The sequence below is a fragment of the Odocoileus virginianus genome, chromosome 31 (assembly GCF_023699985.2).
Source record: "Odocoileus virginianus isolate 20LAN1187 ecotype Illinois chromosome 31, Ovbor_1.2, whole genome shotgun sequence".
Lineage (NCBI taxonomy): Eukaryota > Metazoa > Chordata > Mammalia > Artiodactyla > Cervidae > Odocoileus > Odocoileus virginianus.
In genome coordinates, this window is record NC_069704.1 from 37,101,952 (window position 1) to 37,120,878 (window position 18,927).

An 18,927-nucleotide genomic window follows, 5' to 3' on the forward strand; every position below is an offset into this window, starting at 1 on the left:
TGAAAATACATATCCACAATAGAGAAAGCACAGTACACTGGAAAAATCCATGAGAAAATGTTAACAGACGTTACCTAAAAAGAGTGAGATAACATGATTTTCTTCATTTACTTATGATGGTTTTGAGGTCAAAAGAACCAGGTTCATCCACTGGCTCTCCCACTTACCAACTGTGTAACCTTGGTCAAGATACTTTATCTAATCCTTGATTTCCTCATCTGCAAAATGAAAATGATAATACCACCCACCCTCAGAGATTAAATGAGACAGTGCATGCAAAGTGCTTACACTACAGGTAACCAGCTATGTTTCTCGGGGCTTCCCTGGTGGCTCAGCTGGCAAAGAATCCGCCTGTAATGCGGGAGACCTGGGTTCCTTCCCTGGGTGGGGAAGATCCCCTGGAGAAGGGAAAGGCTACCCACTCCAGTATTCTGGCCTGGAGAATTCCATGGACTGTATAGTCCATGGGGTCACAAAGAGTTGGACACCACTGAGTGACTTTCACTTTATGTTCCTTGGGCACTTATTTTTTAAAACATATTCAGAAAGAATAAAAATTTGTAACATTAACATATAACCACATAGCAAGAATCTGATGAAGCTATATTCTCATCAACCTGAGCAGTACACTAACATTAATCAAATTTTGGCATTTTACAGAATGTTAACCAAATTCCCAAGAAATTCAGTTGAGAATTAGAGATGGTGGATATATGAACTAAAGGACCTATGTATTTACTCAACAGTCAGAAAAACATGTTAGAAAAAAAAAAATTAGGTCCTTGGGAACCAGCCTACTCTATAACATCTAGTATAAGACTAATGAAATAATCACCAAAAAGACCAGGTCGGCTTCAGACTCTACCAGGAACAGTAAAATTCAACTAAAAACAGCTCAAGGTCTAATTTAAAAAGCAATAAGACATGGACACCAGGAATCAATAAACCCAAATGTTATTTTTAAAGATACTGATATCTTACAAGCTAATTATTATAAATTTTACTTAGCCGTATTTATAACACACTAATCACATATCTAGATTCACATCTCAAACATGTACAATCTTCTCAGCAACTCTTCAGACTGAAGCTACAGAAATCACAGACCAATTAAAAGAAACGGTAGCTACTTGGGCAAGTCAACAGATCCTCTCTAAGCATCCTGCCTACAGACTCTGCCCATCATGGACTTCTGGAATATATTTACCCACTTTAAATCTAAACTGATGAACACACTGCATTAACTCAAAAACATGCAAATATTAAATATTTCTGCAATAATAAATGTGAAAGTTCTGACAGTATATCTGGGACACAGAACCTAGGAGAATAGGTAAGAGGGAGAAATGTTTATACCGTATACCTCCTGCACTGTGTGGATTTACCATTGTATATATGTCTATGTGTATGCAGTGGTGGTGGGAGGCGTTTATATTAAATCCTGGTTAGTAAAACACAAAAATAATTGTCTTACATTTAGTTTGTAAAAAAGATATGCAAACTAGATTTGGTTATTACAGTAGGGAAAGACAGATGAGGTTCAAAGAGCTACCAGTCTTCCCTGAGACCCGGGTTTGATCCCTGGGTCAGGAAGAGTCCCTGGAGGAGGGCATGGAAACCCACTCCAGTGTTCTTGCCTGGAGAATCCCTGACCCAGGGATCGAATAGTAGATGTGCTATGTGTGTGAGGAGTACTACAGAATCAAAGTTTTTTCTTTTGTGAATGGGAGTTTTTTATTGGCTCTAGAAATTTTTTAAGGAAGAGAATCCTACTTTGTCTCTGTTAATTTTTTAGTTTATTTACAATTATTATGTTTCAAATTTAGTGTACATTATAGCAGTTATTACTAAATTTATAGAATTTTGTGACCATCATCACTTTTCTAATTCCAGAATGCTTCCATTATCCCTTAGAGAAATGCTGTATCTACTGGTAGCCACTTCCCTTTCTCCCATCCTTCAAAGCCCTAGCAACCACTAATTTATTTTCTGTCTCAACATATTTGTCTATTCTGGACATTATGTAAATACAGAACCATGTTACATGTGGGTTCTGTGACTGCTTCTTCACTTAGCATGTTTTCAAGGTTCATCCACATTGCCGCATGCACCAGTCCTTTGTTCCTTTCTATGGCTATACAATGTTCCATTGTGGCTGCAAACTAAAAGATGCTTGCTCCTTGGAAGGAAAGCTATGACAAACCTAGACACACACTAAAAAGCAGAAACCTCACATCACTTCGTCGACAAAGGTCAGTCTAGTCAAAGCTATGGTTCTTCCAGTGTCATGTATGGATGTGAGAGTAGGACCACAAAGGCTGAGCACCGAAGAACTCATGCTTTCAAACCATGGTGCTGGAGAAAACTCTCGAGAGTCCCCTGGACTGCAAGCAGAGCAAATCAGTCAATCCTAAAGGAAATCAACCCTAAATATTCACTGAAGGAAGGACTGATATTGATACTCTGGCTACCTGATGCGAAGAGCCAACTCACTGGAAAAGAAAGACTGAAGGAAAAGGAAAAGGGGGTGGCAGAGGGTGAGATGGTTAGATAGGATCACCAACTCAAAGGACATGAATCCGAAGAAACTCTGGGAGATAGCAGAGGACAGAGGAGCCCAGTGTGCTGCAGTTCATGGGGTCCCAAGAGTCGAACACAACTTAGCGACTGAACAACAAAAATCCTGCGTTAGTTTGGGGGGGGGGCCACCATGACAAAATACCACAGGTGGCTCCAAGACAAAAATTTACTGTCTCATAGCTACTGAACAACAATAACAATGGCTACATCACCTTTTCTTTATGCATCACCAGTTGGCAGATACCAGCTCTGTTTCCACTTTTTGGCTATTCAGAACAATACTGCTATAAATATTCATGGACAAGTTTTGTGGACACAAGTTTTCAATTCCCTGAGGTATATACATAGGAGTAGAATTGCTGGGTTATAGCAAATTGGTGTTTAACTTTTTAAGGAACTGCCAAAATTTCAAATGAAGGTTTTGAAACATAGGATACAAAGGAAAGAGACAAAAGGGCATGTAAACTACCACAAACATCTGTCTGGAGAAATCCTCAGTTTTATTCATTAGTAAATCCAATTCACAACCATTTGTAACCACAAAGACACAGTTATGTCTTAAAAAAGACTTGAAATAATTGTGATTTTTTGAACAACTAAGTGTTGTACTAAACACCATCTCAGTATCAGGCAGAGTAACCTCAACCTGGAACATGGGAAATAATTTACTACTCACATCCCAGCATTATCTATAAAACTTTTACATGGGGTTAGTCAAGGATCTCCTGATAATATGAATAAGTTAATACCAAAGGCCACAGTGTATTATGGAGAATGCTTACTGTAATAAAACTGACCTTTCTTAATATACCTAAAGTGATGGAACCATGTCTTCGATTTCCCTCACATTCTCCAAAATACTGGGCACTCAACAAATACTTTTTGACTGGTGGATGAATAATTAGGGTCTCACCAGAGCACTACTCCCTATGAGAACCAGTGATTTAGATTTAAATAGTATTTTTTAAAAGTGAACCACGGAGAAGCAACATGGGAGCCTTAAAGGCAGACAGAATCTTCTTCTGACTAACTGACAATCTTATATTAACATTCTTCAACTTCTTTCAGCTTCAGTGTCCTGTACAAAATGACCATATCTACCTCAAAGGCTTGTTAAGAAATGCAACCTTGGTCATTCCTTATCTACAATTTCATTACAAAGAAGTGCAATGTAGTTATCAAATTTTCCTATTATGCTGAAGACTTTGCCTAATTAAAATACACACAAAACAATGTACTGTCTTTATTGTTTTACAGTAATGAAATGTGACATAAAATCCATGGGATTTTCTACTTTTAACCAGAAACTGCAAAACAAATATAGTGAAACTCTGGTCAAAAATGCAGACTTTGCTTAATCTTATCCTGAAATGGCCTACAAAATAACCCAGTTCTTGTCCCCAAACTGTTAATCTGGGATAGCAGACTTGTATCACAGCAGTAACAACCTGTACTTTTCAATATCCTCTAATCTGACACTTCCATTTTCTGCTTAGGGCTCTTCCTGTCTACCTCCAACCACTTACAGAAAGTTTAGGATGCTCCTCCCCACAGAACCCCAGGTCTATCTATAAAGAGGTTGGCAGTACACAACAGCTAAGAGGTGGAAACCACCCAAGTGTCTGTCAAAGATGAATGAAAACAAACTGTGGGACACACACACACAGGGAATGTGGTTCAGCCTTGAAAAGGAAGGAGATCCTGCCGTAAGCTACAGCATGGGTGAGCCCTGAGGACATGAAATAAGCCAGTCTCAAAAAAACAAATACTATGATTCCACTGGTATAAAGTATTTGAAGTAGTCAAATTCACAGAAAGCAGCCTGATGGATACAGGAGTGAGGGGAGGAGAGAATGGCAAGTTGTTGTTTCAAGGGTCCAGTATCTGTTTTACAGATGAAGTAGGTTCTGGAAACCTGCTTCACAATAATGTGAATCCAGTTGGCACCACTGAACTGTACCTTTAAAAATGGCTACAATAGTAAACTTGTGGGCTTTTTTACAGTGCAAAATACATAAAAATATCAAGGTGCTAAAAAATACTTAAAGAAGTTTTGCTGCTAGGAAAAAAATAATTCTCCTTTCAAGGAAAGAAAGAAGACCAGGAGCCATCTCTTCTCTACTACCAAGTCTGATAATAATCATTTTTAATGTTGCATCCCTAGGAAAGGACTTTGACAAGAATTACTGATTGCTTACCACAGCTTGTTTTCTTGAAATACAGCCTTCCCAATCTATTACCCAATAGAAAATATTAAAGATTCCGCTTATGCTATTTTAAAAACACACCTACTTCAGGCCCACAAGACTCTCACCTTGAGATAAACTGGGTGGAGTGGGGAGGTGGGAGGTGTGTGTGCATGCATGTTTAACACCAAAAAGGTTGTTTCCACTTTCACAGAGCAGACCTAAAATTCTACAATGGCAAGTTCTAAAAGGTAACATTGTTTCAGAAATCCAAATACTTTAAAAAATGTTTCATTTCAATGTATGACAAAAACTACTGCAATGATGTAAAGTAATTAGCCTCCAACTAATAAAAATAAATGGAAAAAAAAAAAGATCTGAAAAAAAAAATTAAAAAAAAAAAAAAAAATGTTCCCACCAATCCCTTTTTAATATACTGAGGAAAATTTAGATTCCTTCTGAATGAAGTATAAACAAGTAATCAAGTAAAAAATCCAATATATCCTCTAATATTTTTATCCACTGTTAAAGAGACAACAGTTTTTCAATTAAAAAAAATTAAGATGGGACTACACTAAAGCTGTCAGGTCCAATATCTTAGAAGATTCATCCCTATAAAATTATATCAGGAGAGTAAGTACTAAAAAGATTCCTAAGAATAATCCTCTTAATAGGCTTATTAAAAACTATCATTCTCATATAAAATATCCTTGACTCCTCTAAATTAACCACATAGGCAAATTAGACACAGACAAATTTTTAGATTAAAGCCTGGGTTCTTAAACAGGGTCACTGGTCCATGAGTCCCCTCAAACTGGACAAAAGAGATCATTCAAGGACTTCAGAAGAGAAAATTCCAGTTAATATATGAGCATTCAGAGAGAAAGTCAACATACAGAAACTAAAATTACAGAAGTCTGACCATGGGACAGTGTACACAGAAGCACTCAACAATAAATTGCCAAGAATTTCACATATGTCACAGGCAAAGATCTAGATGACATTTTAATCAACTACAGCTAACATTAAAAATGTCCATATTAGTAAAAAATTAATTGGTTTTTTTTTCTTAATAAACTTGGTGTTTAAACATGGATGGAAAACTAGTAAAGCTAGCTTTAAAAGTCATACACAGGTTGACAAATTTTTAAAAAGGATAGAAAAATAGCCACAAAAATACTGAAAATACTAAGGAATAAATAGTTGAGACTGCATTCTTAGAATGGAAAACTCAGCAACTATTTAAAAATAGGATTATGTTGTACTTTAAAGCAGAATTTAAAGAAAAACACTGTTCCTTCTCCTTTCCTCTCCCTTAAGAATTGAGAAATAGTTACCATGCCAATTCTGTGCAGCTCTCACAAGGGGAGGAAAAAAAAAAAAAAACCACGTAAAACTGCTACACGTTGGGTTCAAAATAAAACACAATGGCAAGGGCACCAACTCATTTCTAATGACCAGGCAGCCAACCCAGAAATGGCAGCAGACTAGGCATTAAGGAATTTTTAATCCTACATTAAGTATTGATGATAGTGGACCTCATCAGAGAGTGACAAAACCCCTAAAAAACTTTAGGCATATTTAATTTGGTACCTAAAAAACAGCAAGGGAGTAAGCTGAAACAATCTGAAGTTAAAGGAAAGCTGTAAACATTCACACACAAAAGCAGCACTTTATGATTCTTTCTGTTTGTTCACTTATCTTGTAGTTCAGGAGACTCATCTAAAGCAAAGGTACAATGAAATTAACAGACTAAACCCACAGTTGTAAGCTATTTCTGGATAGCAGGATTTCCTTACACTATTAAAATCTGAGGACCCCCCCAAAGGCCTTTTAAAATATTTATTCATTTAAAAATGTAATAAGCAGCCCTACACATTAACAAAGAAGTTACAAAAAGAAAAAGACTATCTCCCCTCCCTCCAAAATTAGTGTGAAGAATGGCATTTACATTGTTGCAAATCTTTTCAATGTCTCGCTTAACAAAAGATGCTGAGATTCTCTCAACTGCTTCTGCATTCAACATACTACATCATGTTGTATAAGTTAAATATATGAAGAAATCCAGTCTTACTCAGGTATGTGGTTGGGAAGGCAGGAATAGTTTCCAAGATTTTCAGGTAGTTACAGATATCCCTTTGATACTATCGCAAAACTCAACATGTGACAGTTTCTTAAAGGTTTGTGGAATCTGAAATCATTACCAGTTGTCTGTTATATTAAAATCCAGCCTGGAAATCGCAACTTCTGAGGCCATGTGCTTCAACTACTGAAGCCAGTATGCCTCAGACTGGTGCTCCAATACAAGAGAAGCTACCACAATGAGAAGCCCATGCATCGCAACTAGAGTAGCCCCTGCTCACCACAAAAGCCCAAGCAGCAACAAAGACCCAGCAGAGCCAAAATTCAACAAATAAATAAATAAAAGTACATACATTAAAGAAAACCTAATGCTCTTACAGTTCAACTTATGCGTAATTCTTTAACATCACAGGCACTGGCCATTTGAAAACTACTGATTCAGTTATGCAGATCTTCCAAATGTTGACACATTTCATTACACAGTATCAAAAATCACTGTCATTAATATTACTACTGATCTCATCTAAAATATCTGTAAGTATTCAGAAGTTATCAAGTTCAGAGATGCATGTTTTCCAATACTTTCTGAGTTTTGCTTGGAAACTCAAATTTTATCAAGAGCAACAAATACTGTCCACTGCAATAACAGATTCACTGGTCATTTGCGAATATGTCTGCCAAATATTCAAGTCTGAATAGTTTGTCAGTATGGGGGCTTCCCTGTTGGCTCAGATGGTAAAGAATGTGACTCCAATGCAAGAGACATAGGAGACGTGGGTTCAATTCCTGGGTCAGGAAGATCCCCTGGAGAAGGGCATGGCAACCCACGCCAGCATTCTTGCCTGCAGAATTCCATGGACAGAGGAAGTGGGTGGGCTACAGTCCATGGAGTCACAGAGTCAGACATGACTGAGCAACTAACACACACATAGCTCTTTCTAGTAAAAATAATGTCCCCCAAAAGCAGCTAGTCAGCTCATCTTGAAACTCAAATAACTGCACTAACGCGTTTCCTCCCACCACTGTCCTCCAGTTTACACTTCAGGTGCACTTTCCATCCTGTTACACAGAATGTCAACACGTGTACTCAAGAATCAAGACTTTCAATAGTAGAGACTTGACAAAATCCATTTTTACTGCTTCATTAAAGACATTCTTAAGTAAAGCGAGCATCTTCAAACGGCTGATACATGGCAATTAAGGTGACCGTGGGGGTGCTGGTACAACCTTTTGGTGCCAAGGCCTTAACACATGCCAAGGAATCAGCAGATCAACCCACCACTGCTTGTGTATCGTTGGTGCAAACGTCAACATAATGCAAAAGGCAAACAGTGTCTTAGTATGATTATGAAAACAGTTTCAACTTCAGAGACCTTTAGAAAGAGAGGCTGCCAAACCACACCTCAAAATGGAATAAATGACTGCTGTTTTGACAATGCACCAATGTACAAGGACATACATTATATGTCCTAGCTTAAGAATTCCATTTGCAGAAAATTCAGTAAATCTCCAAGTTGGACTTAATTACTTCAAAACAATAATCTACTAGGCATTACAAATTAACTCGAAACCAGTCACATTCCAACAACCTCAAACACCTTCACCTTAACTAAAAGGAGTTCAAGTTTTTAAGTAAATAAACTTACATTAGGGAAATCTCAAGTTTTGAGGTGAGAATCCTAGCTCCACCACCTGCTTAAGGACACAGTTAAGTAAATTAACCTTTCCGGCCTGTTTCCTGTCTCTGTGGAAAAACAGCAGCATCTATGTATTTCACAGACTAATAATATATATAAAGCACCTAAAACAACACCTGGCACATAATTAAGAGATCTAATTTATATATGACCAGGCCTTTACTTCTCTTTCCTTCTACTAAGGGAGCAACTTGCAGACCTGTGATTACTCAATTTTAATTTCCATTATCACCCAAGAGAAGGGAAAAAAGATGACAGTTGAGGGCATTAGTTAAAATATCTATTTCCAACCCTTTCATTTTCCTATTTAACAACATAAGAAGCTTAAAATAAAGTTTACCTTTCTCCCTGCAACTCAACTAAACTAGGCAAATACAGATGTATAAATACAAATTATATGGCAATCTTTTTTTTAACTGATTTAATAAAATTAATTCTTTGCTTCAATCTCTCATCATTCTGCTTATTCCACAATTCTCAAGAATTTTAAAGTGTAGTTCACTAAAAGAGAGTACTGAGAAATACCTAAGTGTCATTTTTGTTTTATTTTAGTAGTCTGAGACAATCAACACCATTATTTCGTTTTTCCTTTTTTGAAACCAATCAAGGAGTATGAAAAAACTCCTTAGTACCTTAGGAGAAAACAAGGATACTGCCTACTACTAGTGAGAAATACAGTAATCCATGTTGTTTAATGGGCAAAGTGACACTACTTTATGTGATGGCACTGTATTAGTACCAGACTTCTGTCAGCAGTAATGCTAGTGTTACGAGAAATAACTTGTCACGTGTGTTACAAAGTGAAAATATTAAGTAAGACCTTTACCATGAGTCATTAAGTTCTGGAATACAACCAATGTGCCAATACTCCAAAATTTGCAAAAAACTAGGTTCTACTAGTTTTTTCTACTAACTGACCCTAGTGCTTAAATCTAACATGCCTACTACTCTAAGAAACATAGAATACAAATGATAAGTTCTGTTATACCATAGCATTGAACACGCTGAATGGATTTTAAACTGTGAAATTCTGTGATGCCCCAAAGACTGTTTCTCAAATTTTATTTACTTCATTACTTGGGGAGTATTTAGACTCTCCCACTGAAAATTTTTTTCCCAAGAACTAGTCCACAAGTCTAAGTCCAAAAATAAACAGGAAGTAGTGTTGAAAAGATGCAATGCATTTGTATCCAAGTTTCACTGGCTCATGTAGGAAAATCATAGCCTAAAATCATACCCTATGAAAGAAAGTTTAAGATGGTCAAATTTGGAGATAAGAAAAATTACACTTACATTAATGAAAATAATAAAAACTCAGTATTTAATATTCAATATTAAATAGTGAAAATCTGCATTAAGAATAATTGAAATAACCATATTGGTTAAATTCTTATTTTTTTTTACTCAAAATTACACACTTCAGACTGCTCACATGTATCTGAATTTTTAACAATCCTTTGTTCACAAGTTAAATTTGAACAAATTAATGAATTACGAGAACTGTCACCGCAAAAAATCATTAGGAAAAATTTCTTACTGTTTCACATTAAAATGATAAACTTGATTTTCAAGTTTGTTGAATCTAGATTTTAAAAACAAAACCAATGATATTTCTGTTACTAAATAATAAGAGCTGGGAAGGAGTCAAGAGATCCACAGCACCAGCCTCATGTCGATGTTGAGTGATGGGAGTTCATTACACTATTCCACCTACTTCCTATAATGTTCAAAATCTCCACAATAAAGTTTTTTTTAAAAAAAACATTTTAAAAGATCTAGGCAAATTATGAAACAGGCAATCATTAGCTTCAGGGAAAATAAAGGAATGCACAAAAAGTGAGCAACATCACAGAGCAGTGTTGGCTCAGGAATGAATTATTTGCATCCTCATGACAATGCAAGCACTGATTTCTAATCTGACCATAACATGTGATGTAGCACTGGAGCATGGGGATAAGCACATCGACAGCTAAATCTTCATCTACCAGGGAAGGAAGTCAATCGGAAATGTTTAAAATCAACAAAAAAGAGAAATGTCATTTTATTTACCAAACAAAATGTAATTAAGCCCAACGGAATACAGCTAGAAGAGTTCAATGTAACTGCCCTTACGAGAGGGACTAGAGAGGATATGAGACAGAGTGTGGAAGGGACTGTTGTTTTTCATTCTAAACCCTTCAGTACAGTATTGGATTTTTTTAGAAACTTTTTTTACTGTGAAATCTACCAAATATAGAAAATTAAAATGAATCAATTATTACAAACATCTGTACCACCACCATCCAGGTCAATTCACCATCCCATTTATACATATTCTTTGATTCCACTCATACAGAGTTCAAACACACACACCGTTTTCTCACTTAGGTAAGTTTTTAGTTGCCTTTAAACACAACTGCCCAGTCTCCTACTCTCCCTTACTCACCATAAATGTTCAAGTAATAACAAGAGCTAAACCCTTATTATGTGCTGGGTTTCTTTTCTAGGAATATTAGCTTATTTAATCATCAAAACAACTTCATAGGACACATTTTACTGTCATCCTCGCTTCACACAAGGAAAAACAGGTACAAAGAGGCTCAGGTACTTGCCCAGGACCACACAGCTATGAAGCAACCGGGCAGTATTCCGACCATGCAGCCTAGCACTGGAGTCTGTGCTCAAACTCCTGTCTCATAACAGAATAGCCATCAGCCAAGGAAAAACTTAAGCGGAAGATACGGTAAAATGCAGCTAAAGCTGCCATGAAGGCTAAAATAAAAACTACATGACATGAGACTACGTGAGTGGCAGGGGTTTTAGTGCCTCATCCTTCTCCAAGACAAGCAGCTACATCACAGGTAAACGACGTGAAGTGCCTGAAGAACACAGGGCATAGAGTAAGTAACCCAACACTGGCTGTCAACATCCAAGGGCCTACTAGGGCCAAAGGACAATAAGAGTATATGATCAAATGTCCAAACTCTGTCTCAGTTCTGAAATGTGACAGTCGCCCAGTCGTGTCTGACTCTTAGCGACCCCATACACTGCAGTCCTCCAGGCTCCTCCGTCCAGGGGATTCTCCAGGCAAGAATACTGGAGTGGGTAGCCATTCACTTCTCCAGGGAATCTTCCCAACCCAGGGATCGAACCTGGGTCGCCCGCATTGCAGGCAGATTTTTACCATATGACCCATCAGGGAAGTCCCCCTGAAATGTTCTGAAATGTACTTAAGGAAAAATCCTGAGTCCTGAGTAACCAAGACCACTGTCGTCTTCTTTTCAAATGAAGGCCCCCAGAGAATCCAACATCTCAACCAACTTAACTTACTAGTAGTAACAATATGAGGCTGTCTCTTTTCTAAGACATCTTTGAGAATTAATAAGATTAGATGACCAGAAACAACAGCAATCACCTAATCCAGTTCTGTTTTCTTAAGGCTAAGCATACTGGAACCCAGAGTGACATATACTAGCCTGTTACTAGGATAGAAACTCAAGGTCTCCTCACTTCTTCCTATTATACGGCTATATATGCATCATCAATCCACTTAAAAAGCTGCCAAGTAAAAAGTACGTCTCAATCACCCTACCTTTCACCCATATCTGTCCTCCTTCATAATCCCGTAGCAGTACATTTTTATCCCTCCACTCAGTAAACACTGAACACCACCGGGCTCCAGGCTTTGTTCTAAGCACAGCAGTTTTTACGTAGAAAGTCCCACACAGAGGACAAAGGTAAGCAGTCCTGCACTAAGCTTACAGTGCAACAGTGAAGGCTGGGGGTGCTAAATGTTATAGATACAAAGTGCTAAGAAGGAAGGTTTTAAATATTTCTGGAAAAGTGAGATGAGAATAAGGGTTACAGACGTGACTTGAGGGATGAATACGATTCTGCTAAGAGAAGAGTGGGAGGAGCGTCAGGCATTTCATGGGAAGAAGCGCGAAAAACGAAGACAAAACGAAGACCTCCAAGTAAGACCGTACAGGACTTGTCTGAAGAACAGTATCCATTCACCTGGACAGTAAAACACACTGGCAAAGAAGCTTAAAGAAGTAGGAGTCATATTGGTGAGAAGTCTCATCTCACATTCTACGCTAAAATATCTGAAGGTAATTCATAATCCTGTGGGTACAGTAACCACCAAAAACGTCTAAGGAAAACAAACTTGGGCAGCATTTAAGATTAACTTAGAAGCAAAACATTTAACAAGAAGCAAGGAATCATTTAGGAAGTTACAGCAATCCTGATGAGAAATACTGAGAACCTTAACCAAGGTGAAAGTGGGCACGGAAAGAAGATTAAAGCATTACAGAGGTAAAAAGGGTACGCCATGACAGCTGACTGTGCGTAGGAGGAAAAGACAATTTGGAGCCTTTGATGGAAAAGAACTTGGGGTGTATCCTTAACAGAAAGCAGGCAAGCCAAAGACTGACCCGGATGTAATCATTTACAGATCACACTCTGAAGCCAGGGGGAAATGTATTAATCTTATTTTATTTCAGAAAAACAAACCTTTTCTTAGTAAAATAAACATATCAGACTATAGTATGCAAACTATAGTATACAAAAATACCCAAATTTAAAGCTTGAAAATTGAGTGCTTTTTATACTTACTACATTTGTATGGACACAGGTACTAGAATAAATCATGTTTTTATTAAAATCATACCACACTTCGGCATGTTAAAATGCCAAGAGTGTACTGTGTGTTAAAAGTAATACTTAACAACCTCAGATGAAAATTATGTAATGAATCAGTAGCAAAATGCAGCTACTAAGTATTAGCAAAAGAAAACTCTTACTGATCCATCATATATGTCACAAACTATCATTTGGTTCAGTTAGGTTAAGTTTGAAATCATCAATTTCTTCTGATTAAATAAAATTCATGTGGTCTTTGCCTATTTAGCAAGCAAACTATGAACTCCTTCAGGGCAGGGTTTATATTCTAGACACATTGGACCCCTAGTATGTTTAGCAGGCCCCCAGCAGATCTCTGATAAAGGAAATAAATGGAAATCAACAAAGGAATGTTTTTCAAGGATCCAGCACTTTCATAACTTGGTGTGTATTACACAACAGCACAGAACTAATGATCCAATATTTGAGTGCCTACTGTTCAACAGGTAATGGAGTTACAAAATGAGTAACACATGACTCCTCCCTTGAACTTGGGATTTCTTTCTCTGAACAAGCTGAATGCCACAGGCTTCACCAGAAAACCTTGATTTGCACTATTTGTATGACCAGCAATGAGTCTCAACTCCTTTAAGCTTCCAGTTTCTCATCTGCAAAACGGATGAGGATTCAAGAGAAAGAAACGCGACAGACCTATCTTAAGTGCCACGGAAGCCAGCTGGCTCCCCAACAGGACTCCACAAGCTCTGATCAAGTATTTAATCGGAATGACACTGACACAAGCAAACCCAAGCATTCAACTGGCTCAACACAGGCCATCACCCTAGCATCACCCGGAAAACTGTCAGAACAAACAGCACACTGACAGGAGGTCAGAAACAGGATCTTATCTTGAGGACAACATAATCTAGAGAATTTATAAATTTTCACTAAACAAATTTTTGAAAATTAAAAGTACTTATTTTAATTTATCTGAGTTTTAGACAATTCCTACTGTAATTCAAGACACAGAATACTATTAAAATTCATACCTTAATATTTTTGAACAATGATGTAATACAACTATTTTATGAAAAATGTCTCCTCCGTCTAAGACCATCTCAAATGCCATCAGAAATCAAAAATCTTGAAGTTTCAAAATTTGAGAATTCTGAAATATGCTAATAAATCTGGGGGAAAAATAAATACCTAAGCAATTCAACTGATCAAATCCAGTTTCTAAGAATACAGAAGACATACTCTATACCCATTACACTTGTCTTTTCTTATCCACCCAAATTAACCTTTAAAAGACAATTAAAGGCATCATTAGAGCCAGCACTTCTTCACAGAATACGCCAACTTCAACACCACACTCTCAAAGTAGGCAAGTTAAAAAAAGAAAAAAACTAAAAACCCCCCTTAAAAATGAAAGATGCTATCTCTAAAAATACGGTGCATAACCATGAAAATGTATCACCATTTATTGGTACATGAAATTTACACAGCAAAGACACATTTACCATATGGACCAGATTCTTCTTATGACAGTTTTATATACACCATTATCTAGTGCTCCTCATTTTAATCAGGAAAAAAATAATAAAACACAGCATAAACAATAAAATATTTTAAGACTACCTTTTAAAACTGTTCTCCCACTGCTTGGACAACAAACATAAAACGTCCTTAAACCAATACAGAACTCAGCTGCTACAAAGTCCTTCAGCACCTGAGATTTTGAAAAGATACTATATCCAAATTCTGCATTATTAGAAGCTCTCTTACCTTCTGCTACATCATCATCTACTGCTCCTTTCACCTGAGAAAAACACCACTGAATATCATTCCCTCCTCCAGCTCCTGGAAAAAGAAAACATACCAATTAAAACTGAGTTCTGTTCATGTTTACTCTCGTAAACACAGCGATGGTATCCACGGTCGGCATGAGACTAACCGCCCGGTAGTTCCCACAGATACAACCACCACCCCAGAGCACTAAAATTTGGAAAAAGGTTAGTCCCCAACAGTTGGTATTGTCTTCAAAAGAGAGATTCCAGGTCTGAAATATCTGTCGTCCATGTACTATCATCACCCCTGTACAAGAGTGCAGAACTTTCCTTCCAGTTTTCCTTCCCCTCAAATACAGTAAAAGCCTCACATCAAGCAAGACCTACCAGAAAAACGTAAATACCAAAAGTCAGAGTTTTTCTTTAAGGGTACAAAAGCCTGCAGAAGAGTTAATAAGGTTAAGCTACCATAAAACACGGAACGAAGAGAAAACTTCAGGAACATTACTGCCTGGGTGAGGAGCAGTGATTCATATGAACCCTATCACCACAGGCGCACATAACAGCAAACACAACCTCGCCACCCATTTCTTTGCAGTTCATTACCAGCAAATCACTGGCTCCAGACTGAGAGGAAGAGAAACTGAATTGAATGCTCCTGAAGGGACGGCCACAGGAAGCTTGTTTCGCCTCCCCTTCACCTAATCCCTCAGAAGCCCAAGGACCTTGCAAAGAATGAATTCTGCTCATTTGTCATCATCTTGTGCAAAACAAAACAACTGTAATTTCACATAATTATTCAACGAGGCCAAAAAGCAACTTATTCACAGCAAACCCTAAGCCGATCCAACATGTTAACTTTTTTACAGGTTTAGTGATCTGTCTAAATATTGATGTAAGCACAGAAAACGGGTTTAGTCCCTGAATGTTTCTATTCCACTTTCAAGCACGGAGGAAAATGTCCTGCATCTACCAAGACACTGGATCGAGATCTAGAATTGATTATACTACATGAAGGACGATATTCAGCAACATCAAAATGTACAAAAATAATCCTCGAAGCAATTGCCTTTCTCCCCCTTCACCTCCATTCCTTGTTGAATATTCCAACCTGGTTTTCTCTCTGCATCTTTTTCCCCCTCCAAGCTTTTACCTAAATCTCTCCTCCGTTGGCTATTTATATCTCTGAACTCCACAACTATTTTAACTAACTCCATGAAACCCTTTTGGGAAAAGGACATCTGCACAAAAGCTAACATGCAAAACATAAGTTTAAATTACATTTTTCACACAACTTGCTGTATTAGAGGCCTTGCACTCTTTGGATGTAAACGGTAAGAAACCAAAGGGAGAATGGTTCCAGATCCCCCAAAAAATTCAGGCTTAATCTCAAAAATATACGTACCCACAGTGGAAAGAAATACACTATGTCCCCATTGTATTTTAACTTGTAAAGCACTCTTCCTTCTCGGTGCAAAATAGATTTATTTGTAGAAACACCGGAGAAGGCTTGCAGAAGGGAGAAAAATAGGAATTACCGGAAGGAAGAGCGGCAAAAAAGCCCCCCGGGGGGGCGCGGGGGCGGAGGTTTCTCCCGGCTCCCAGGCCGCAGGGACAAATCGGCGGTCGCCCCCACCCCGCCCCACCCACGCCTTACCCCTCGGCTCGCCGGCACACACCCCACCCCCACCCATGCCCAGGCGCCAGCCCTCATTTTAAAAGCCACTGCGATGCCACAGCGACCACTCGCCTCCCCAGAACCCTCCCCACCCCCACCCCACCCGACCAATTCCCTGAAATCCGAGGGGCGCCCCGTGGCTCTCCGACAGGCGCAGGCGGTCGCTAGGGGGTGATGGAGGGAGGAGGAAGGAAGCGGTGCCTTGTCAGTGGAGAGGGTGATTTCTCCTTTACCTGCCATGTTGCGCTGCAAATGGTGACCCGGCTGGGTTCCTCGGGGTCTCCGCTTCCTGAACTCACCCCCCTCACCTGGGGATGGGGGGGTAGAGAGGGCGGATGGCGGCGGATGGCACCTGTGGGGGGAGGGGGCAGGGGTCGGGGGAGAAGGAAGGAGGGGCGGGCAGACCAGGCGGCGGGATGGTGGATTTCACTCAGGGGCTTCCCCACTCTTGCTCCTTCTCCAGCGGCGGCGGCGGCGGCGGCGGCGGCTACGACAGCGACGGCGGCGGCAGCGGCAGGGCAGGCGACTCCACTTTCAAAATGGCGCCGGCTGGCCTGGCCAGTGACGTCACCCGGAGGGCGGAGCCGCCGGGCTGGGCCGGAGGGGCGGGGCGGGGCTGTGGAGGGGAGCGGAGGGGGAGGGGCGGGGGAGCTGCCCGGCGGGCTCCTGGCCCCGCCCCTTCCCGCCGCGCCCCGCCCCGCTCCGCCCGCTTCGTCCCAGCGGGCCTGGCCCGAGCGTTTCTGGTCCCTGGCTGTAGCCCCCACTGTGCTCGCCGTGTCGGTCCCAGTCCGAGGTCCTGCTGCGCTTCGGTGCCCACACCTTCGCGCCAGTGCCTGCACTCTGGGCAGGCTCAGTGGTCCATTTAACGTGCTCGCTCGTAAGAGTTGATGGGGACCTGTGTCTTTTTAGAGAATACTCCTACTGTATTGCTACTTAAAATAATGACTATCGGGCAGCTCCGAGACCGGTAAAATAAAGGGACGGTGGTGCAGACTCGCTGCTCAGGCAAGGTGAAAGTTCGCGAATCTGAGAAGGACGTGGCTGGGCGGGTGCCATCTGTGTGAATTAAATTACCTTCTCTTGGACCCGGGAACGTAGGCGAGAGCCCTTGATAAGTGAAGGCAGTTGAGAATGGTTTCAAAAAGGAAAACTGAGTTTGCTAGTAGATTATGGTCGAAGAGGTGACCCAGATCTGTTCCGCCAAAAGTGCAGAAACAGTAGTTAAGTGCTGGGCTCTGAAACCACGCAGCAGATTCTGACTCCACGCAGGAAATGAGGGTAACAATCCTACCTTATAGGATTGTTTCAAAGATTAAATGATTTGAGTACGTGATAAACGTGAGCTGCCGGTATTATTAGATTTGTATTGAAAGCATCTTCAGTGGAGTTAGAAGGTTTAAGGATAAAAATAAACTGGAAACACCCATCAGTCCAGAGAGGATGCGTACTTCTTTAAAAGATGCGCTAATAATGCATGCAGCCCCTAAAAACATACACATTACATATCTCAGTCTTTGCAATACTCCTACAGAATAGAGAACCACGATTTCCACACTAAAAACACGTCGAAAAACATCCAGGATTTGACCTTAAGGCAGAAAAGGGTGATAAGGCATTCAGAGACCAAAGGAAAGTTTATGACTGTCTGCAGCTCCTCTACATTATTTCCACTTTCTGCCTAATTCTTCTTTTTTGGTTCTTTTTGAGGGGCGGGGAGATGGCTGTATTGGGTCTTCCTTGCTGCTGGGACTTTCCTCTAGCTGCGGGAGTGGGGACTACTCTCTAGCCGCCGCGCTTGGGCTTCTCTTTGCTGTGGCTTATCTTGTGGAGCACTAGCTCTAGGGAGCCCTGGGCTTCCGCACAGGCTCAATAGCTGTGGCTCACGGGCTTAGTTGCTCCAGGGCATGTGGAATCCTCCCAGACCTGGGAGCAAACCTGTGTCTCCTGTTTTGGCAGGCCGACTCTTTACCACTGAGCCACCAGGAAAGCCCACTGCCTTATTGTTGATCTGCAGAGGAGTTTGATTGTAAACTGTTAGTCGCTCAGTTGTGCCCGACTCTTTTTTGCAATTCCATGGACTGTAGCCGTGCCAGGCTTCTCTGTCCATAGGGTTCTCCAGGCAAGATTACTGGAGTGGGTTGCCATTTCCTTCTCCAGGGGAGCTTCCTGACCCAGAGATCAAACCTGGGTCTCCTGCATTGCAAGTTTCAAAATTCCTCCAGATGGAACAGCTGCAGTGTTGTATTATGTCTCCACTTCTACATTAGTATTTCTCGCTTCACCAATGAACAAACCCAAACTAAAAATCCACCCTG

The 18,927-nt window shown here is 40.0% G+C and overlaps 1 protein-coding gene across 2 annotated transcripts in view; it reads right to left on the bottom strand.

Annotated features, from left to right (window-relative positions):
- PPP2R2A (protein phosphatase 2 regulatory subunit Balpha) overlaps positions 1 to 17,167 on the bottom strand; it is a 79,246-nt gene extending 62,079 nt beyond the window's left edge. The window contains exons 1-2 of one of the 2 annotated variants that reach the window (XM_070459643.1): positions 16,846 to 17,167; positions 14,933 to 15,007 (exon numbers count right to left, since the gene is read on the bottom strand). In XM_070459643.1, coding sequence (XP_070315744.1) covers positions 14,933 to 15,007; positions 16,846 to 16,852 — 82 coding nt within the window. In that variant the 5' untranslated portion in view covers positions 16,853 to 17,167. Of the gene's footprint in view, positions 1 to 14,932; positions 15,008 to 15,321; positions 15,455 to 16,845 lie in introns of those variants that run through there. The other variant, XM_070459642.1, reaches the window with a different exon arrangement.
- Between the last annotated feature and the right edge of the window lie 1,760 nt (positions 17,168 to 18,927).